Source organism: Nannobrachium achirus, assembly GCF_963921795.1.
Source record: "Nannobrachium achirus genome assembly, chromosome: 10".
NCBI lineage: Eukaryota > Metazoa > Chordata > Actinopteri > Myctophiformes > Myctophidae > Nannobrachium > Nannobrachium achirus.
In genome coordinates, this window is record NC_137819.1 from 25,124,167 (window position 1) to 25,147,609 (window position 23,443).

General features: G+C 42.9%; 1 protein-coding gene across 1 annotated transcript in view; it reads right to left on the reverse strand.

Annotated features, from left to right (window-relative positions):
* LOC308293321 (teashirt homolog 1-like) overlaps positions 1–20,572 on the reverse strand; it is a gene marked incomplete at both ends in the record, with an annotated part of 69,120 nt that extends 48,548 nt beyond the window's left edge. Inside the window, one exon of the mRNA XM_080735783.1 lies at positions 20,533–20,572. Within this exon, the coding sequence (XP_080591909.1) occupies positions 20,533–20,572 (40 nt within the window). The remainder of the gene's footprint in view (positions 1–20,532) is intronic.
* Positions 20,573–23,443: the final 2,871 nt, after the last annotated feature.

Here is a 23,443-nt window from a genome sequence, read left to right on the forward strand (position 1 = left end):
CCACATGATAACAACACGTAATGGAGTGCTCGATACAGCGTACATATTCATCCTGCAGAGGTCGGCGATCTTACTTTGGCGAGGCGGAGGGGAGATCAATTCCATTCGTTTACGTGCGGCGAAGCAGGGAAAGGAGCGATAGAGAAGCGGCGCCCGAACGTGATTGAAACCGCGATCCACGAACAGAGACAAAGAGTAGCCATCTTGTGTGTTGTCCTTGTCGAGTTTCAACACTGGGGAGAGTATCAGGCCACTCCTGGCCAGCCATCCATCCAGAATGTGAGTCAACGGCGTGGCCTGCTGGATATTACGAGTATCACACCCAGCACCAGAAAATGACTGTGAGAGCATATTAACCGTTTCAGATAGCTCCAAAAAGACACAGAGAAGAATTTCCGATGTTTTTTTTTTTTATTATTATCATTTATATCAAAAGTCCGGGAATAGACGTGTGGCTGATGGGACCCAGTAGGAAGTCCGAGGGAGTACGACCAGGCTTAGAAGGTGTTAACACACGTGAATAATTGTGGTTGTAAACAATAACACAGACAATATAAACCGTCTAATAATGGGAAGAAGGGGTTATCATCATGGCCCCAAATAACTTTTAAATATCTTGCAATTGCCGACGAGTCTCTTACGAAATCGGCAAGAGTGCCTCTCAATACATAAAGCTATTTAACCTCTCCATCATCGGCAATAGTCAGTGGTGTGTTCCCCACACTCCCGCGCCCCCACCGTTGCGCTCAGGTTCACCGGGAAAAACCGCGGTCGCCTCAATGTGTCACCAAGTGACGATAGTGTGTGGCAACTGCCAAACCCTGATGCCCCAAATGACGCCCCTGCTGTATACTTGTACTGCATGTGTCCACCAGCATGTTTGTTCTCTGGACGGACAGAGCCATATTGATCCTGATGATCTTCTCAAACTTGTTTATGTCAAGCACCTCCAAATTGACACAACATGCGACCTCGCCCCCTAAAGGGTGAGGTCTTGGCCATTTGGCCAGTGGTGTATATCGGACCAGTTACCCATATCCATGTACTGTATATAGTACATCCCTTTTATGCCCCTGTCTGCGGCACAGATATGGGCTGTCTTCCCCCATATACAGTATGGCCATTCCCATATGAAGTCCTGTTAGATATTATGGGCTTAATATTGATGGAGGTCTGCAAATACATCTACTTTTGGGGGTCCTTGACAAAACAAAGTTTGAGAACCACTGACAGCAACATAGGTTTTTCAGAAAACTGTTAGTTAGGATTTAGAAGACATTTGTAGAATAGGCCTATATCAGTGGTTCTCAAACTTTTTCATCTCAAGAACCAAACAAAATGATATGTATTTAATTTGGCAGAAGACTCCCATCTCAAAATACTTTGTTCCGGGAGCGGGGAAGCAAAGTTTTTAGTTAAAAATGTTGATTATATACAATATAAATGTTTATTACAACTATTCTGATTATAATGCACTATAATGGATTATAACTGTGATTATAATACACTATAAAGTATTAATATATTACTATATTATAATATTATAATAATAGATACACATGTCTATATGCTAGTCTTTTTTCCTCGCCTTCACCAATTCTCTTCGCTCAAAATGACTGATCTACAAGCAACATGACAGATCTGCTATTTTCGCAACTTTGCGTACTGTCACCAAATGCTCTCCTATTATGACATGCTCAGAACAGAGACGCTAGGGTTGAAGTGTTTCGCTCGAGTGCCAATCCCGAACTAGTTCGGCTTTATTAGCGTATCGCAGAGTGCCGATCCCGAACTAGTTCGGCTTTAAAAAAAAAAAAAAAAATTGAATTTTTTTTTTTTGAATTTTTTTTTTTTTTTTTTGGACCCCATCAAATCTAGTGAACATGATTTCAATCGCGATTTTGCATGTTCCACCCCCATACAACCCCATCTAACATACAGGGCAGCCATGTTTGTTTACATAACATGTAAAACATAATGGCGATTATCTCAAGAATGCCTGAACGGATTTCCAATCGGATTTTTTTGTTTGAAAGCTGTGAACAAACTGCACAAATCCACTTCAATGCAATCCAGGATTGCATTGGATTTTTTAGAGCTCATTCTTCTCTGTTTTTTTCCCATGCATGAGGTGTGCAAGGTTTAATCATGGCTAAGTTGACGAAAATAAGGCTTCTAAAATGCTTGGTAACCAATAGCTAACTTCAAGCTAACTTCATCCTCTTCCTGTACATGCACAAAGGAAAGTGTTCAGGCAAGTCATGGCTGCAGGGCTTCTGCATATACCAGCATATCTCTATGGGATTTTCTATGGCCACTGGGCGCCCTCTAGTGGTGAACGGGGTGGCACTCAAAGAGTTAAGTGTAAAATGACCAGTAAAGGTCCATCTGGTTCATTCTTGGAGGACTGCATGTCCAGAAACACTTACCAAACGTGTTAGAAAGTTTGCTGTAAATGTGATTATGGCAGGACCAATATTTATTTGTACGGGAAAAACACTGATGCTAACAGAATGCTTAGTTTGCTTACTATTCGACTAGCAGGGTACCGCTAAAGCACTATAACTGCAACAAAGATAATAGTTAAAACAAAATGTCCTAACTTAAACGGATGGCAGACTCCAGTCCACACCACAACTATAAAAAAAGACTCATGACGTGTGAGTTCAAAGATTCAAACAGGGTTCCAATATGGAACAAAACGCCAGAGAGACAGATTGACAGGCAGGTCTAGACATTAATTAGCTTATCATGGGAGATACAAAAGCCCTTGGCATCCCACTGTTTACAGTGCCTTTACCATGGTGACAGACTGGAGGCAGATGGACCGGGGAGACAGAGAGACAGACAGTCCAACATCTGTGTCGACACTCAAATGGAGAGACAGACAGACAGACAGACACCCTTTCAGTCAATCAGTTAGACCAGTGGTTCTTCTCAACCTTTTCAGGCCGCGACCCCCAAAATAATCATCAAAAGAGTTGAGGCAATACATTTTGTACAACACGGTTCTATTGTGAAAATAGTTGAGAGGCGTTGTGAGTGTGTAGATCAGCTATTTTCAGCCTCTAATAGTTGACAATTTGGCCAATGTTTAATTTGTCATTTTAATTGTAATAAAAAGTCCTTAAATTGTGCACATACCCTCTATACACTTAAACTTTATGGTGGTTTGTTTACAGTTGAGTGAGAAAAGAATGTTTCACATTAAGTTCATCATCTGGGGACCCCCCCCAAGATAATTTGGGGACCCCCCTGGGGGTCCCGACCCACAGGTTGAGAACCACTGAGTTAGACAAGTCAGACTGGTTGGCTGGTGTGTGAAAGACTGAAGTTAAAGTTGAGCAGGAGGCAGAGACGTGCAGACAGTGGTAGCGGGACATGGGGGTCTAAACCCAAACCCCTCCCCCCGTGACTGCTACTGTCTGCGACGACATGGGGGGCTCAGGAAAGATTTGGGAGGAATTTACAAGAGAGCATGTGGCGATGATCATTTTTTAAACAGACCCCGTGGCACTGTATCCCCTTTCAAATGCCTATCAAGCGGTACGGCGACACGGTTGGCAGCTACTACACCGTACGGCTTTAACACCAGCCAGGCCGTGGTGGCCACACGATTCGCTTTTCACGATAACACTGTTTATTGTCGCTGTCGGGTGGAAATCTTGTATGTCCAAAACCGTTTGTTTTGTATTTATGATTTTAAAAATAATTGAAACTAGTGAAAATAGCTGATCTACAAGCACACAATGCCTCACGGTGCGAGGCGTTGTGTGCTGGTAGATCGGCTATTTCCATGACTTTTGTGCAACACTCTTGTATGATGAAGTAGGGCTTTAATTTACAAAAGAAGATACTATTTTGAAACTTGGGAGATACGAAGTTTCTGCCCGACAGTGACGATATATTAATTAATGTTATCCCAACTCCGTGAGTCACCACCAATGAAATGTTTCTTCTGATTCGTTACCAGAGCGGCATTTCTACTGCATAGCAGGAAAGGAAAATGGAATTGTATAAAATAAATGAAATGAAAATAAACAAAAAGATGAGACAGCTCTAACATAGGAAATCATTTAATTGCTTTGTGGAGTTTTTGAAACAACCAGAGTGTGACTACAGTGTACTTGCAAAATTCACAGGCTATTGGAAAAGCGCCCTTAAAAATATGGGAGTAAAGCCAATAAGTCTATAAGAGAGAGAGAGGTGTGCTACTCTCTCGTTTAGCTTTTCAGTTGATGTTCTCATAACTGGCTCACTGACTCTTAAGCAGCCAGAGAAAGAGCGATAGCTGGGGAAAAAAAAGGGGGGGGGGGGGGGGGGAAAGGGCAAGAAGGGGAGATGGTAAAAGATGAGAGAAAATATGAGCAGGGAAGCAGGAAATCTAAGTCAGTATGGTAGAGATTGATGACATATAGGAAGATGAGAAAAATGCTCGCAGAAAAGATGGGGCGGGTTTGGGGTAGAGATACAAAAAAACAAGAGAGACAGAAAGTCAGACAGACAGACAAGGAGAGAGACAGTGAGAGAGAGAAAGAGACAGAGAGAGCGAGAAGGTAGACCAAGATAAGGAGATGCAGGGAGAGGAGACATGAGAATGAGAGATGGTGGTGGCAGTACACCAGACCGCAACGTGACCTGTCCCACTGTCCAGTCCCAAGGACAAAGTGTCATCTGTTAACTGTATCCGTTCCCAGATGGCTTATCTACAGCGAACTGTTGTCAACAAAAAAACAGAAAGAAAAAAAAAAGATGATATTCATTGCTTTTCAATCCAGCGCCATCAGTTATAGTGTGGAGACCTTCGCCAGATAGTTTCAGTAGATAACAAAAAATGTTGGATGGGGTGCCATGATTTATTCCTCCCCTAAAACATGATGATCAGGTATTACAATTTTTACTAGGAGGAAGATTTTTTTCCACAAAAGTGTACAGAACGTGTTAAAATTATGTTTTTAATGGTGCCACACCCACCAGTTCATTAAAGGAGCTATAGTCAACTTTTTCATTGTAGGGCCGACACTTTGTTTACATCCTAGTCTATAGACTAGAATGTAAACAAAGTGTCGGTCTGACAATGGCCAAAATGATTATTTTATCATTATTTTACGCTTTTTGTGGTCATTTTTGGATAGAAACACATATATGAAGCTTATTTTTTTATAAAATATTTTCGAAACATTATTTTTATTTTAGCATCCGTTTTTCAAGAAAAAGTTGACTATAGCTCCTTTGAGTATGCCTGGTTGTCAGGTGGGTGGTGACCCAGCCGAACTTAGCCACACCCACAGTGTATGGTAAAAGGGGAGGGGATTATTTTATGATGTCATTAAATCAGTGTTTTTTGATCAGGCCTTTTGACTCAGAGGCTTCAGGAAGTAACCAAAAATACACAGCGAAGACACATTTGCACATTATTGCACACTAATAAGAGTAATGTTAACTCCATAGACACATACAATACAGAAAAAGTACAAAACTATAGCACCACCTCTTTAAGTTTTCCCAAACATGTGCTAGTTAGCATTTGGGGTTTGAAACCAACAGGCTATTTTAGCTGCACGCTAACTATACTCTCGAAACGAAGGAAGAGGAACTCTAACAATTCATCACACGCAAAAACATAGAGCGTTTTCCCCCAGAATGGCCCCTTTTAGAGAGTGGTAAACTGCCACACTTGGCCGATAACTACCCAGCGCAGTGTTTTTCTGCAAGTTGCATGCAGGTGCGAACTAAAACTCCCATCAGCACTGATATTCCCAAGCACTGTGAACTGAAACTGTCGCCGTGTCTGTGGCGTTCCAGGTGTGTCCCCGCATTATTCCGCTGACAATGTGCAGGATTGATTAATGACAGCCATATCTAACCAGCAAACACACATTACACATCCCTCTTCCACTTTATCTGGAGAGACACGTCGACTGCAGGGAGCGCCAAGTCCGATAATGAAACGGCCAAATAAAATACAATAAAAGCCAGTGTTGCTGTTGTTGTTGTTGTTCTGGTTTGTCCTAAATTCACCTTTTTAGTCCATTAGCACACTGGTACTACTCAGCGTCAGATCCAGGGACCACTGAGGTCTATAAATCTGAGACTGTACACATGGAAGGGTCCATTTGGTTTCATTTGTACCACAAGTATTAGTATATTACAATGTAGTTTGTCCCGGAGATAAAACCATTTGATGAGATTTAGCCTCTCAGACCCAAAACATAGAATATTTTGAAATAACTTTTCTTTGGATACGATTTTGTCCACATTTCCATGCTGTATACAATCAACAACATAGACAAACGTTGAACAAAACAACAATTCTTCTACATGCTCCAATTGTGAAGACTTCTTGTAAATTAAATAATGCAGGTGTTTAACAATAATTGTACTCCCTTATGGATCCATTTAATTTAATTTTACGCTCTCAAGAGTGAAAGATCTAATAATTTAATCAAATGTGGTTACCTACTCTCCATCATTTAGCTGGGGACCATCGGGAACCACTTGTGGACAACTTGTGGTCCCCGGACCACTGGTTGAGAACCACTGGGCTATGTGTGGTGATTCCCTTTTTTTTTTACTCCCATCCTTCATCCTCAACATTATCACCAGTTTCCTAATATGGAGGTGACCCGGTAAAGGTTTGTGTGCATGTACAGGTTCGTGGGCACGTAGCTAGAAGGATCAAATTAATCTACCTGGCAACAGGGACCGTGAAAGTGTGTGTGTACTTGGGTCTGAACTATGTGCATGTGCGTGTACATTTTTTTGTCTGTAGCCTACCACAGCCATATATAATCAACGGCTAATGACAACACAGTGGGAGTTGGCGCCCCACCGTAAATCAATGGGCAGAATAATTGCTAATACACTAGTTATCGATTAGCGTGCCCGCTATGCACTCATTTTCTAGGGCGACCGCGGCTAAGCGCTAACACAATGACAAGGGTAAAGTGTTATTTCTCACAAAGGCACGCGGACAGACAGCCGGGCTGGGAAAAAATGACTAGGGGGGCCTCGGCTGTAATTCTTAATTGACACCTGTCAAGAGCAATGGCAGCAGTCACAGCTGCCGCGGGAGAATTCCTGCTCAGGTCCTATTCGTCTGTCACTTTTAACCCATTTAGAACGGGGTACACATTTTGCGTATCATTATTTTATGCTTTAACTATTGAAAAATAGCAGATATACGAGCTCACAGCGCGGCACCGAGTGCCGCGCTGCGAGCTTGTAGATCTGCTATTTTTGAAAAATCGTGAGAATTCGAATTTTGACCCGATTCTATAGGTGTCTTTTGAATCCTTCTAAGATTTTTTGAAAAAACCTATGTTTTATGTCAGTAATCTAGCTAGCCATCATCAAAGAAAAGGTCCTTTTCACTTAAATGGAGCTCTGTTAGTCTGTTCTTGAGAGACTACCATGTCAGTGGTTCTCAAACCTTTTTCATGTGAAGGACACCCAAAATGATATTTATTTGGCCCACGGACCCCCATCTCAAAATATTTAGTTCCAGGGACCACCCAGAAGCAAAATTTGAGTTACAAACCTTCGCTTTGAAGATACATATATTCAAAGATTTGCACACATTTTCACGACTTTTTCAAAAATAGCAGATATCTGCTATTTTTCATTAGTTAAAGCATAAAATAATGATACACAATATAGCGTACCCGTTCTGAATGGGTTAATACCTTTTTCTTTGGTGGGTCCCTCTTCCCCTCCCTAACTGCCTCTCTGCTTTCCTGTCTAGCTCATAGCCCTTCTGAAGGGTCCTGATCCAATCCAAAGACTCAAAGACCGTGTTAGGATAGCGAAAACAAAGACAACCTGCGAGGCCCGGCCGTGCGGGGACCACTACGGCAACACAATCCCCTCGTTATTGATTACACTGGTGTTTATTTCACTTTTCAAAGACTTTTTTTTTGGGGGGGGGCGGTTGAAATAACTGACTGAACTCTTACTGCATGTGACAGCTCAGCACAATGTTTAAATGTAGTCTCTGAGCTGTAGCGTTGTTAAAGACCAGGGCGACATGATTGTGTGTTTTGCGTCGGGGAGTGAACTTTGAATTGAGAGGCAATTCATCTGCACGATTGAGTAATTTGTCGTATAGAAAAGGTCCGGAAGGCAGACAGTATTTTGGCTAATATACCAATAATTAATATACATATCAAAATCACATATTGGGAGTTGAAATAGATACAGGTGAGGTGGGAAGTCTGTAATGTAAATGTAATGTAAAGTATACATGATGTGAACATGCACAGTAAATCATTATCAGACTTAATTGCATCCTTCAACTTCTTGTTTATGCCCCAAAATGAATGGATACACAGGTTTTGTAGCAGTTTGTAGCAATTGTAGAAACACTAGACCTTAATTGTTGAATGTTTAAGCATGCAACAATCACGTATACTTTCATTAACCTTTTTTTTATATTTTTTTACATTTTGGACAAAACAGACAATTTAACATTGAGGTGCCCAGATGCTCCTAGCGCCCACCTAACCCGTTACCATTTTAAAATGATCAACACATTGATGCTATACCGCAAAAAGAACACGTCTGCCCATAAAGGAACATTTGCTATACAGCTGGCAGCAATGAAAGGCACCATGTTACACACGCAGCATAGCAACACATCAAGACAGCGGCGTAGCAAACGAGGAGAATGTGAATGTGAGTGAATATATTAGTAAATGCATGTGAATCAGTCACAATCAGCGCCAGCAGTAGTTTGGTGAAAACGTATCACTGTGGGAATAAGCACATCTCTCAACCTGCTGATTCCAACGCAGCAGTGACGGAGGAACATTATCCCATTTAGAATTATTGAATGCTTTAACCAGTGAAAAATAGCAGCTTGTAGATCTGCTGTTTTTGGAAAAAGTCGTGAAAGTGTGTGCAAATCTTTGAATATATGTATTTTCAAAGCGAACGATTGTAACTCAAAGTTTGCTTCTGGGGGGGTCCCTGGAACTAAATATTTTGAGATGGGGGTCCGTGGCCAAATACATATCATTTTGGGGGTCCTTCGCATGAAAAGGTTTGAGAACCACTGACGCGGTAGTCTCTCAAGAACAGACCAACTGAGCTCCATTTAAGTGAAAAGGACCTTTTCTTTGACCATGGCTGGCCACATTGCTGACACAGAAACATAGGTTTTTCAAAAAATCTTAGAAGGATTCAAAAGACTCAGGTCAAGAATCAGGTCAAAATTCTAATTTTCATGATTTTTCAAAAATAGCAGATCTACAAGCTCGCAGCGCGGCACTCGGTGCCGCGCTGTGAGCTTGTATATCTGCTATTTTTCAACAGTTAAAGCATAAAATAATGATACACAATACAGTGTACCCGTTCTGAATGGTTTAAAACATGTGTCCCTCAGGGGACGACGGTAAATCAAACCAGACCATTGCATCTCTATACACCCCATCCTCGGTTTGATCACCAGGGTCACTTATTATTATGAAAGACAATACTGTCTCCATTGCCAGTTCCGCCCGACATATGATGTATAGAAAAATGTCACATGCTGTACTTTCTCGAAGATCGCTCAAACGCTACGCAGGAGGCTGCAGAGCCAAGACTGAGTGCTCAAGAGACGAGTCCCCTTCGCTTTGGTCACATTCAGTCGGAGCTTACTCACTCTCTCCAATAACAGCATCAGCGTCTGGCATACATCAGTCAACACACACACAGTCACACACACACACAGGCCCCAGCCCGATAATGGGCATATGTGAGCTTGAGACACGCACACGAATGCACGTACACACACACACACACACACACACACGCACACGCACAAACATTTTGATGTCATGTTACACTGAAATTAGCGGCAGGGAACACCCTCGTTGCTTTGGATGCGAGGGGCACGGCACACAAACTCTGGCCAAGAAATAAAACGAAAACATGCAGTACAAACACACACACTAACATACAATGTAATGACACGCGGGGTCAAACACACACACACACGCACGCACACGCACACACACACACACACACACACACACACAGTACGCACACAATATGTGTTGCTCGCTGTAGTCAAGACAAGAGGGAACAAAAAGAAACAGAAAACAGACATGTCACTCTGAAAACACAAGTGTGCACAACCACACGCACACGCATACAGTACACACGGACACATGGACACACACGGACACACACACACACACACACACACACACACACACACACACACACACACACACACACACACACACACACACACACACACACACACACACACACACACACACACACACACACACACACACACACACACACACACACACACACACACACACCGCTCTGACTAGGATGAATGCAACGGAGACAGGGTCTCCCCTGAGAACACACTGACCTCTGAATGTACTGAGGACCTCCAGTCTCCTTGTCTCTACACTGTGACTCCACCGTTTCTTTCTTTCTCTCACTCTTCCCCGCTTCGTCCTCTCTTTTCCTCAAACTGATTTGCAGGGGGAATAAAAATGACAACTGCGCGGAGCTATGCGGGTCCGTGAGCGTTTGCATATACGTGCATGTGTGTGTGTGTGCGCGCGTGTGTCTGTGACTGTGTGTGTGTGTGTGTGTGTGTGTGTGTGTGTGTGTGTGTGTGTGTGTGTGTGTGTGTGAGGAGCCAATGCAGCTGGCCCATTTTTGAATGTCCAATTACCTACAACGGTTGGCCACGCGGCCTTCTAGAATGACTGCGGGCAGAGAGCTGAGAGTTGTCTTTGATGGTGTATGTATAGGTGACCCCACCACGCTAAAACATTATACTCTACCGATCGGTGGACTGCAGTACGCTAGCGGTCATATTCACAACTTCAGCCAGGGGCGTCACAAGGGGGGGGAAAAGTGGGACTGAGTTACTAGGGCCCAAGGTGGAGGGGCCTTAATTATTTTATACTTTAGCTATTGAAGAATAGCAGATATACAAGCTCACAGCGCGGCACTTGATCTGCTATTTTTGAAAAGTTGTGAAAATGTGTACAAATCTTTGAATATACTGTATTTTTAAGCAAACGATTTGTAACTCAAATTTTGTTTCTGGGGAGTTCCTGGAACTAAATATTTTGAGATGCTGGTCCGTGGCCAAATACATATCATTTTGGGGGTCCTTCACATGAAAACGTTTGAGCACCACTGACATAGAAACATTGGTTTTCAAAAAACCTTAGGATTTGAAATTTTCAAAAATCAAAAATAGCAGATATACAAGCTGTGAGCTTGTATATCTGCTATTTTTCAATAGCAAAAGCACAAAATAATGCGTAATAATGCGTTCCCAGTCTAAATGGGTTAAACCCCCTGCCCCTATGAAGAACATTCATGGGGGGCCCGCAGTGAATCCTTGTACCCATGGCCCAGAATGTGGTTCGACACCCCTTACTATTTCAAGGTTCAACGTGCATTGTGGAATTAATCCATCTGTGCACATAAACAATAGAAATCCTCAGTGCTCATTCAACTCTGAAGGTGTACAAATGCAAGTGCAAGCATTTGTGAGAGAGCGCATTCTCAGGGTAACAATTGTAAAACTGAATAACCACATAAAACCCAGCATCTGTATTCTGGGGAAAACCTTCGCAGAAAATAGTGAATCTACAAGCTCACAACTCTGCACGTTGTGAGCTTGTGGATTTACTAGTTCCAGCAAGTATATTTAGTATACTGTAGATCGAAAACAGATAATACACTAGTATCCCCGAGGGACTCTGGTTAACCGCGTAGGGTTTAAGCGTTTTAGCACAGAGGACTTTACTGTGTACAGTATACACACTCAGGCCTACATATATATAGTGAATGCTTTGTCATAGAGATGCAATCTCCTCTATTCTAGTGAAGAATAAGAGTACTCTATCAGTGCAACGTAGAAAATAATACTTTGGTACACGTTTGTCATTTCTGTTCAATAAGATATATTTTAGAAAATCTATAAAGAATATTTGTTGAATTTCCAATTCTACAATGCAGGGAGCTAGATGGGCTTAAACTAATATGATATCCGCTTGAACGTGACGTGGGGGGTGGAGCCAGGACATCCACTTAATTTTCTATGCATCTTTTCTCATTCTTTTTTTGCCACCGGTGTACGGAAGGCGGACAGGCGGAAGCTTTTCGAAAGTTGTGTGAGCCAACAGCGCGCCTCGCGAGACGTTAAATCAACACGTAGGATTTCGCTGAATGGAATTTTGTGGTTTTCGACTTGTGAGTTGTTTCGGTGGACGTTTCCCTGCAAACTGGCCTTTCTCTTTTTCGCTCCTCTCCCCAGTGGATCCATCGGGTCTGTTACATTTCACTAAGTAGTAAATCCTTTGATGGACGCAGTAGAAAACATGACTGCTTTACCGCTGCCTAAGTCCTTCTATGTCAAGGTCATAGATTCTTTCCTTGTTACACGGCCCCCGTGAGCATTGTGGCTTGTTTCGCGGCTCAGTCTCGTTTCGGTCGCCAAGAACTGGTGAATAGACACACAGAAAAAAACTATCCCACCCACACACACAAATTAATTTCTGCATTTTATATGGGGGACGTAATGAAAGTGCACGTGTGTACGAGCATTGTGCACACAATGTCCTGAGAGTTCAGTTGATTTAACTCTGAAAGTGCACACTTTGGAGTCAAGTACTCACAACAATCATGGCTCTCTGACGTGTACTTTACTGTGTGTGAGGAGAAACCCAGGCTTTCCGGCTATCTTTAAAACCCATTTAGGCCTAGAATTATTGAATGCTTTAACCAGTGAAAAATAGCAGATATACAAGCTCGCAGCACGGCACCGAGTGCCGTGCTGCGAGCTTGTAGATCTGCTATTTTTTGAAAAAGTCCTGAAAATGTGTGCAAATCTTTGAATATATGTATTTTCAAAGAGAACGTTTGTAAGTCAAATTTTGCTTCTGGGGGGGGGTCCCTGGAACTAAATATTTTGAGATGGGGGTCCGTGGCCAAATACATATCATTTTGGGGGTCCTTCACATGAAAAGGGTTGAGAACCACTGACATAGTAGTCTCTCAAGAACAGACTAACTGAGCTCCAGTTAAGCGAAAAGGACCTTTTCTTTGACGATGGCTAGCCAGACTGCTGACATAGAAACATAGGTTTTTCCAAAAACCTTAAGGAGGATTCAAAAGACACTTCATAATCAGGTCAAAATTCAAATTTTCACGATTTTTTTGAAATAGCAGATCTACAATCTCGCAGCGCGGCATTCAGTGCCGCGCTGTGAGCTTGTATATCTGCTATTTTTCAATGGCTAAAGCAATAAAATAATAATACACTATAATGTGTACCCGTTCTAAATGTGTTAAACCCTTGTTAAGTTCAGGGGTAGTTATTCCTTAGTGGTGTGATGCTTACACCCGAGAGTCTAATTCCAGCATATTTCCAATACGACCCTCTCTCTTCTACAAGAGCGCAGTCATCGATCTTCATTTGTCATTTAACCTCCATGAAGATGAGGACAGTGCAGAGTGTACAGTGTGTTGACGTGTGTGTGTGTATCATTTTAGTCCTGTAGTGCAGTAGTGGTTCTCAACCTGTGGGTCGGGACCCCCGGGGGGGGGGGGGTGATTAACCAGATGATTAACTTAATGTGCAACATTGTTTTCTCACTCAACAGTAAACAAACCAACATAAAGTTTAAGTGTATAGCGGGTATCTGCACATTTCTAAAGTGACAATTTAAGGACTTTTTAATATCTCTAAAATGAATTAAAAATTGTCCAAATTGTAAAATATTAGAAGCTGAAATTGTGAAAATAGCAATGCGACTCGTTGTGAACATGTAGATCTGCTATTTTCACAATAGAACCGTGTTATACAAGATGTAATGCCTCAACTCTTAGTGCTCATATGGTGGAGGGTAGCCCAGTTAAAATATGATTATTTTGAGGGTCACAGCCTGAAAAGGTTGAGAACTGCTGTAGTGTACATGTTCCATGTTTAAGTAATGCTGTATGTGTGATTGTACATTTAGGGTTTTACTATGTTTGTATGTTTGTATGTATGTACCGTATGTATGCATGCACGCACATGATTATTGTAAAGTGTTACAAGCTCTGAATCCCACTAGCTCTGAATCCAGATGCAAATGAAACTGGTGGTGTGGTGTGGTGAGATAATACATGTCTATTGACTTCTTCAGTCAATGTCACCTGTTAATGACACTTTACATGCACTGCTTGATTGGGCAGGATTGTTTCGCACGCACGCGTGTGGACACACACACACACACACACACACACACACACACACACACACACACACACACACACACACACACACACACACACACACACACACACACACACACACACACACACACACACACACTCTCTCTTGACACACAGCAGACATGAAAACGCAATGAGAGCAAAGGCAGCGACAATGCTTTCACATGCGCAGTCTCTACCCTGCTCAGCGACGCATTAACGCAGACACAACCTGCATTCACGCTCCAGCCTCGTTTGTATTCGCTTTACTGATTAAGAGCGGTTGACTTTGAGAATTAAGAAAGGTTTTTTTTTCACAGATGACCACTTTGATGACCTCTCTGCTGCTGTCCAATGATGTGTGTAAAAGCAACGGAGGATTCATGCTTAGCTGTGCTCCGGTGTGTTGCACCGGAAAAAGAGAGAGAGAGAAAAAAAAAAGGCAGATCTACAAGCTCAAAACGCATTGCTGGTTGTGAGCTCGCAGATCTGTGGTTTTCGGCGTGCAACAAAGTATATCAAGCCCTTTAGTGGTGCAGTTGTGTGGTGTATTTGTCACACTGCACCCGGTGAAGTGTGTGCACCACTGTTCAGTTCATACTGGGAAAGGAATGGCTGCAGCGTGGGGCGGTGGGAGTGGGAGTGGGTGTGGGGTTTATGGGAAGTGGCTAACACACAGTTGATTACATCAAGGCAGCTTGCAGACTTGACACCTTGCTGGATTTGTCAGCATTAATCGGTGGGGCCCTGTCAGTGATCCGTCAGCTTCCCGGATAATTAGGGACCACGGCTAACGATGCCGTCAGGAAGAATGGAAAGTGAAACTTTCTTTTTTCTTTCTTTTCCTCGAGTCATAATTAAGAGACACTCTTTTTGCATAGAGGTGGTGATGGTGTGTGTGTTGTTGTTTGTGTGTGTGTGGAGGGGGGGTTGGAGAAAATGAAGGCAGCCCGCGGATGTCAATAGATAAACTACATTCACATATAGCTGTCTTTGCTTCCGCTGCTGCATGTATCACATTGTTCCTTCAGTTTGGACAAACGCCTTTAGTTTGCTTTTAGTTGGGTGAATCCATGGGCGTCACAAGGGAGGGGAAAGTGGGACTGAGTTACTAGGGCCCAAGGAGGAGGGGCCTTAATTATTTTATACTTTAACTATTGAAAAATAGCAGATATACAAGCTCACAGCGCGGCACAGAGTGCCGCGCTGCGAGCTTGTAGATCTGCTATTTTTTAAGCGAACATTTGTAACTCAAATTTTGCTTCTGGAGGGTCCCTGGAACAACATGTTTTGAGATGGGGGTCCGTGGCCAAATACATGTAATTTTGGGGGTCCTTCACAGACAAAGGTTTGAGCACCACTGGCACAGACATAGGTTTTTCAAAAAACCTTTTCACGATTTTTCAAAAATAGCAGATCTACAAGCTCGCTGTGAGCTTGTAGATCTGCTATTTTTCAATAGTTAAAGCACAAAATAATACGTAATAATAATGTGTTCCCAGTCTAAGGGGGCCCGCAGTGAATCCTTGTCCACCGAGCCCAGAATTTGGTGCGACACCCCTGGGTGAATCCAGACAGTCTGTAAACCTTATACGTTTTCCCCTATGAAAGAAAGAAAACACACTTTTCCTCTCTCCCTTCGTGACCTAACGCTCTTTTCCTCTGCCCAGAGCCGAGGCACTCCACTACCAATCTGTCTCGGCTGACGGCACCAAAGTGCATTCAGCTCACCATCAGATACTCCTGAATTCTTTAAGACTGACTCTGTAAACAAACATACCGTAGATACGGGGAAACTTGGCCACCTTTCATGCATCGCTGCTCGTTGCAACAGATGAGCACGGAGATGGCCGTCTGTCTCTAAGGCTGGCGTCGTTTGAACGCAACATTCGCTCCGCCCATTCTTCCCTGGCCAAAGTAGCATGAGAGCATGCTGACGTACGGACAACGCGATTGGCCAAATGGGGTGTCAACCAATTAAGTCACTTTGACGTGCGATGGGTGTTTTGCGTGAAAATAGCCTACAAGCTACAAGCTCACAGCGCGTCGCATGATCGCACCACAACATGCTGTGAGCTTGTACATTTATTTTCACATAAATGAAAACATTTTTTTCCTACGATGGATCACTCAGAATAGGGACATCATGTTTTAAAGTGGTTATAATGTTAGAAATGCTGAAGTAAACAATGGTTGACATGTTTTATCTGCAAAAGGCAAGCGCTGAATGATGAAGTCAAGTTATTCTTCGCTGTGCGTGACAACCGTTTGAGGACGCTGACAATGTTTGCGGATTCACCGAGCCAACGGTGGAAAACGGATAGTCCAGAGAGGCCTGTTGTTTGTCTCACCATATAAAGAAGTAGAATTACATTTGGCAACGGTGTGCCTTTTTTTTCTCTCCCCCTCTCGGTACCAAAAATGTAATCAAATCGTGACCTCAATACCAAAGCAGCAACTGAACTGTTGTCTCACCCCCACCCTGATCGATAAGACTTCTCTAATCGAGTACATTATTATTTCTCTGTAAAGTACACTGGCCTGTCTGGCACACAATAATAGTGAAACACTTGTAACATAATATAGCATGAGACTGTGACAATAGTGGTACGTGTTAATGAGTCTGTTCGGTCACCAGTACCATCAATGCCTGTTGTTTTTTTTTGTGTTTTTTTTATCCCCTTCCCTCTGGGCATGGGTTATTATAAATACAAAGCAGTCAATGGTTTGAGGACTGAAGACAATTAACTTAGCTTGGTGTTTCTGTTTACTGTTGTCATTTTTTTTTTATCAAATAAGATACATATCAAAATGTTACAGTTGTTAAAACCCATTTAGGCCTGTCACACCCAAACGCTGTTATATCTTTGAAGCTGGGAACGCCTTTGTGTCATTTTAGTTGAAGAAATGTATACATATCGTCTCTGTCGGTTGGAAACCTTATTATGTCAAAAACTGTTACTTTTCAGGATTCAAATAAAAAAAAGTGGCAAAATAACAGATCTACAAGCTGGAAACACGGCGTGAAGCAACACGTGTCGAGCTTGTAGATCTGCTATTTTGGATACTTTTGTGTGACGCTGTAGTAGTAGTCTCTGTCCAACAGCAACGATATACTTTTCTTTCCGAAAACTTACGTCGGGTTTTAGAAGGCATTTTTTAGAACCGACCTCGGGTCTAAATGGGGTTAATTATCGCCATCATTTGTGTTTGTATTATTTCTTTGACATTAGAACACAGGGTCCCTTGCAAATAATACCTCCACAAGATCTGCACTTCAATGAAAAAAGAGCCCTTGGGAGATAAGAGAGAGAGAGAGAGAGAGAGAGAGGGAGGGAGAAAAAAAAACTGCAAACGACGACAAATGACTGCAGCAAAACTCACTGCTGCTCAAATTGCACTGCATTGAACTCAACTGCCAAAAACTAACAGATGCAGCAATGTGGTTCCAAACGAAAGAACACTGATGTATCGTCACCGGTCATAAAATGGACAGGCTGCAGTTCCATTACAGGGGCAGAAAGCATCATGGTGACGGATGAAAACAGAGGCCATTTGAAACGGCATAAGAAAAAAAGAAAAAAAAGAACCATTCAAAAACCTCCACTTCCCTCCGAGGGAGCATATGCAACATTTTTGTTCTAGACTAGCCATGCGACTCCAAAGTGACAAATCTGGGTTACGGAAATATCATGTAATGCGTTGTAAAAAATAGCCCTCGTTCATAAGGTGTGTACAATATTTCATGCAGAGAGAGGAGTAACAAACCAACACCCCAGACAGTCATGGCACAAAGTCCACCAAGAAAGAGAGACAACCCCCCTTTACTTGACGATGCACAGAGCTATTGTCAAAGTAGTTTGATGGGGATCCACCATGTTAAGTACTGGAAATAACATAGCGACGAATGCCTGGAAAGTTGGTACTGAGTGACCATTGGATGTGTCTATCACAAAAAACAGACAATTAAATCACAAATGTTAAAGTTGGGAGGCAGCGGAGCAACTTTAGAACTCGGATGAATGTCCACGAGAGAGCGTCTCAGGAATATAATGTAGTTTTTTACACTTTTCGTTGCCATTCGTGGCAGAAGCATAAACTCCCACAAAACCTTTTCATGAGTGCGGCTCCTTCTTCGAACCCATTTCTCTCTCTCTCTCTCTCTCTCTATCCATCAGTAAATCCACATGTCAATTAGAAATTACAACCCCACAGAGTTCAAAGTCTTGCGTTAACAACCTTGATTAAGTCTGCTTAACCTCACTTTTCCAGGGGGCTGATTAACATTCTACAGCTGTTTTATTCGGCTTTGGTCATTACCGCCAGAACTTCAAAGGCCGTCCTCCCATCATTTGGCAGCGCCTGTCAATCACTCACATCTCTCAGCGACTCCACATATTCCCGGGGAACATGATCTCCCTCACAGAACAGCTTGTAAAGGCAGTATAGTGTAGTACAGTAGCTCTGAATCTGTTTTATCGTTCTGTACATGCTCCTCATCTTTAGCACGATGAGATGCAAAACACATATAAAGAAGCCATTGTTAAATGGAATGAAATGGTAACTAATTTGGAAGAGAGACTTGTGTGACCCCTTAGGGAAGTCAAGGGGGGGTGAGAATTGCCCGATGAGGTCAAATGTTTGGCGTTCTAAAAGGTCGTAGGTCAGGACAACTGTTCAGTTTGTCATGTGACACTATGAAATGCTAATAACGAGGCTAGGCACTTCACTGCAACTCTGAAGTCACTATAATCTCACTTTCAGGTCTTGTGGCTTTGCGGGGACAAAGTGGACCCTGCTAGGAGAATCACAGCCGCTATAGCTCCTGGCTGTTCCTTTACAAAGCTTTGTTGTATCGTTGGGCAGAAAAGTCCGCTCAGAAGCATTAACAAAATGAGGTAGCCTTCCTAGTTTACATTGTAGTACTTAGGCCTGTATGCTTCCCTGTGATCTCGTCACGCCCCAACACCCTCCTCTCTCTCCCCCCCCCCCCCCAAGCCCACCGCCCCCATGTCCCTCCCCCTTGGGTATTAATCGCAAAGTATTTATCCCGCTTAAGAACTTTTTTTTCTTTCAATTTGTCTTTTCTTTGCCGCTCGACAGGGGCAAAAAGTTATCCCGTTTGAGTAACTCCAGCTGTCAGGCGCATGCGTGTCTCCGTGGTGAATGATTTACTGATGTTTATCAGGAATGAATAGATCAAAGGCTTCGCATGACAGGCAATCAATCAAGCATCAAATCAAGAATGGCAATCCCTGAGCGGAACACAAGCTGAAAATAAGAATCAGCGGCTGTTTTTCTTTTTTTTCTTCCTTCCTGGGACCAAAACATCAAACATGTTGGCCTGTAAAAGGAGATAAGAGACTATAAGATATGTTTATCTGTTTTTTTGTTGTTTGTTTGTTACTTTTGTCTTGTTTGTTTCATCTTTTTTTTTTCTTCTTCTTTTTTTTTTTTATCCTGGCAACTTATCAGAGGATCAACTTGGGAGCGTTGCAAATGAAATACAGCCCAGATAATTAAACACAGCATAACGTGTGGTAGTGTAGCTAAACGAAACAATGTTGTTGTCTGTTTGCAGACAATGTGATTGATACCAAAAAAAAAAGAAGAAAAAAAAAAAACACAAAATAATGCACCCGTTCCACTAAATTGCAAAAGATAGATAGCCTATGGAGGGGGCAATTTAACAGATCACCTATGTATCTTATCAGGGTGACACGTTTGCTGTTAGTTTTACGCACAGTGTAGAGAGGATGTGAATGTTGACTCTACAGTACAGTAATGTACAGTGTGTCCACTCCTGTCCTGTTGTGTCCAATGTACACACTTGCACAGTGGGTGAGCGCGTAAGGCCTATTATTATTTTTACATAAAGTTGTTACACACTTGTAACACTAATCTATAACACGCAGATTTATATTTTAACTGTGTTATTGATTGATTGATCCATTGAACACTTTACTAGGAGTTTGAAAAGGGACAGGGCAGTACAGTTCACTGATGCAAGGTCAACTAAAAGGATAAAGACCACAAGAAAGCTTTTGGGCTTGTTTGCATTGTTGGGGTCCCTTTGTACTCTTTCATAGAATAACTCTGAGGGTGCACAAAATGTAACCAAATGGACCCTTATGGGTCCATTTGGTTACAGTAAGGGTCCATTTGGTTACAGTTTGTGCACTCTCAGAGTTAAGTGTGTAGGCTAGTTCACACAGCAAGACTTGTTCCTGTGTGCTGATAGTAGTGTTGAGAAAGGAGTTGAGAGAGTGAGTGAGTGTGTGTGAGTGTGTGTAGGCTATGATATCTTACCTTCTGACCGCCTGGGCGCTTGCTGCTTTCTCCTCGGCATAGTAGACTGCTGCAAGAAGACTTTCCGCTTGACTTTTCATGCGAAGAGACGACCATTCACCACAGTCGAAGAAGAGAAGAGGGGGAAACCAACTCAAAAAAAGAGAGAGAGTCAGCTAATGTCTTTTCCTTATAGTCCTTGTGTGGAGGAGATGAAATTAAAAAATGGAAAATGTAGATCCCTCGATCGGCTTTTTTTTTCTTCTTTTTTTTCCCCGCTTATTTATTATTTAAACAGGGGTAAGAAGAAGTCTATTCGTCGATGAAGTGCATGGGGTTTATAGCCTATATCTAGAGATCTTTTATCGCGTTTATCACAGTCCAATTGGCAAAACTCTCGCCTCTATAAAAATACACACAACTGAACTACAGTTGATTACATGAACTCATTGCGGCGGGTTTGTCAAAACCATAAAAATCGGCGACATAACCTCCCGTTCACATTTCTGTCTACTACTACACGCAGGGAGGAATATGGACATCTGCCAAAAGCCCCCCAGCACCCGCAGCAGCAGCCCCTCGCAGCAGCGGTTCCATCCAGAGGGGATCCCACCCCAGAAGCGAACGGGTTTTTTGCCGTCTGTTTCAGTGTTTTCGCGTTGAAAAGTAACACAAAAAAAGGGACTTATTATTCCTCCTGCGATTCCGACACTCGAACTCCCTCGGCGGCGATGGATAATATCGGTCCGAGGCTGTGTGTGTGATCGCGCTCCGGTACAGGTGCCTATCCGTTTCTCTCCAGTCTCCGTTATTAGTCTATGGAAAAGAAAGAGAGTGACACGTTAAGGAGGGTTATGTCAATCAATCAACGTGAGATTGACCATTTGGTTTTAGCCATATAGCAGAGATCTAATAACACGTGCAATCAGCGTTATAAATATGTTCACTGTCTATACCGAAAACAGCCCTGATCTCATCTTAAAATACTCACGGATGATGTGCGGAGTGTCCGGACGATTCTCGCACGGACAGTTGACGAATCACAGAGAAAGTCCTATAGGAAAAGGAACGCGTACACGGGGCCTATACACTCCGCGGAAAGTAGGCTAAATAGTAGGCTGTTTATTGTTTGTCTATCTTGTTTTCACTCCCCGGCAAGCGGCATCAAGATCAGGAGCGGATCATCGGAGAGAGGGACGATCATCGGGGGTCGTCGCTTGTTTTGCTTTTTTTTCTTTTTCTTTTCTCCGCAGTGGAAAAATGTGTTCTGCACAACATTGGTGATGCGCGTCGCGGAGCTATAGGAGCGTTTCAGACACAGACAGCTCCAACTGATCGACAGACACACCATCACCACGGCCTCTCTGTTACTCCACCCCTCCAAGAGAGCGCGTCACCCTGACAAGTCAGAGCCCACCTGTCAATCCGTTTCATGGCTTTTTAGAACACACATGCACGCACACACACACTTATACATGAGCAAACAACATCATGTATTAGTGTATAGCAGAGGCGTCAATTGGGTATGGCAAGCTATGGCAGCTGCCATACCTTGGCTACGGGGGGAAATAATAAAATGTACTTTTCATCGTGCCTTTTGCTAAGGTATGGTAACATGACTGGTATCTTGCACGCGATACCAGTCATTTTGCCATACCTTAACTTTTTTTGAACTGACGCCACTGGTGTATAGCCTGGGACTGGGAAGATAGGAAAAGTGACCCCGCCGACTACCCCGCACCACCCCTCCCATTTGACAACCCTGGTAGTCTAATTGTTTAGCAAAGTTATATATAGGGGTGAAATATATCAAATTATCAGGTATTCAAAATGTTTACAGTGCTTGACATACAGGTTGATAGCCTTGCCTATAGGCGGCTAGGCCTAACTGTAGCTACATTTTTGTGATTGGAACACGCGCCCTAGGCTATAGTGGTAGCACATGTAACATTTGCTACATTCTAAACGTTTATGGAGATTTTTTTCCCCTCTCTCTCTTTCTCTCCCTCTCTCTCTCCCTTTGATGGGAGGAAAATTGCAGATCAGTTCGTTAGATCTTTTGTAGAGGAGCCTTTCTTGCGAAGGGGAGGGGCTCTGGAGCCACTAGTGGCTGCTGTGTGTAGCGTGCACTCCATCCTAACTATTCTTCACCATATAACTGTTTATAAAAGGGCACACTTAGGCAAATGTTATCACCAATGAAGACTGCACTATTTTTTATTTTTTTTGTAGCAGACTATCACTATCCCGGGACTGTATTGGGATCGTTGATGTAGCTCTATACGAGAAAGCAAGGGGAACTTGTTAAACATACTTTGAGATGTGTGGTCAGTGGGCGATGATGCAATTACACAGCATAACTAGCATGGTATGTACAGTCCAAACTATTTATGACACATCGGATGCGCACTAATTCCATCCGTACTCAGTGTAGGCTACTACCACCCATTGGAGTTTGGGGAGATGGATCATTACTGTAACCTAGGCTATAAGGCTCGGACCGCCGCCGGACCACAGCTCAACAACATCCCGAGGAAAAGGATTACCCGTGCGCAACGGACGAACCGAGCCCCGGCTTTTATGCTAAACATGCGGATTTGGGTGAGTTTCAGAATTTCTACCGTTGTTGATCTCTCAGCCAAATTCAAAAACCTTTTTATTTTATTGTATTCTTCTTCTTATTTAAACATCACCAGACATTAAACCAAGGAGCTGATCTGCTGCGCCACTGATCTCTCCACTGACACTCTCCAGAAACGCATGTTACGCACGGCAATAAAAACCCACTCATTGCGCATTGGTATCTCTTGTTTGTTTGCACGCGGCATTCTTGACAGCCGTTGTTGCCAGTCTGGGAAATGGATCATCTCTATGCAGGAGAGATATGTGAGTGGGCTAATAATAATAATAATGTGACAAAACCAGCAAGTAC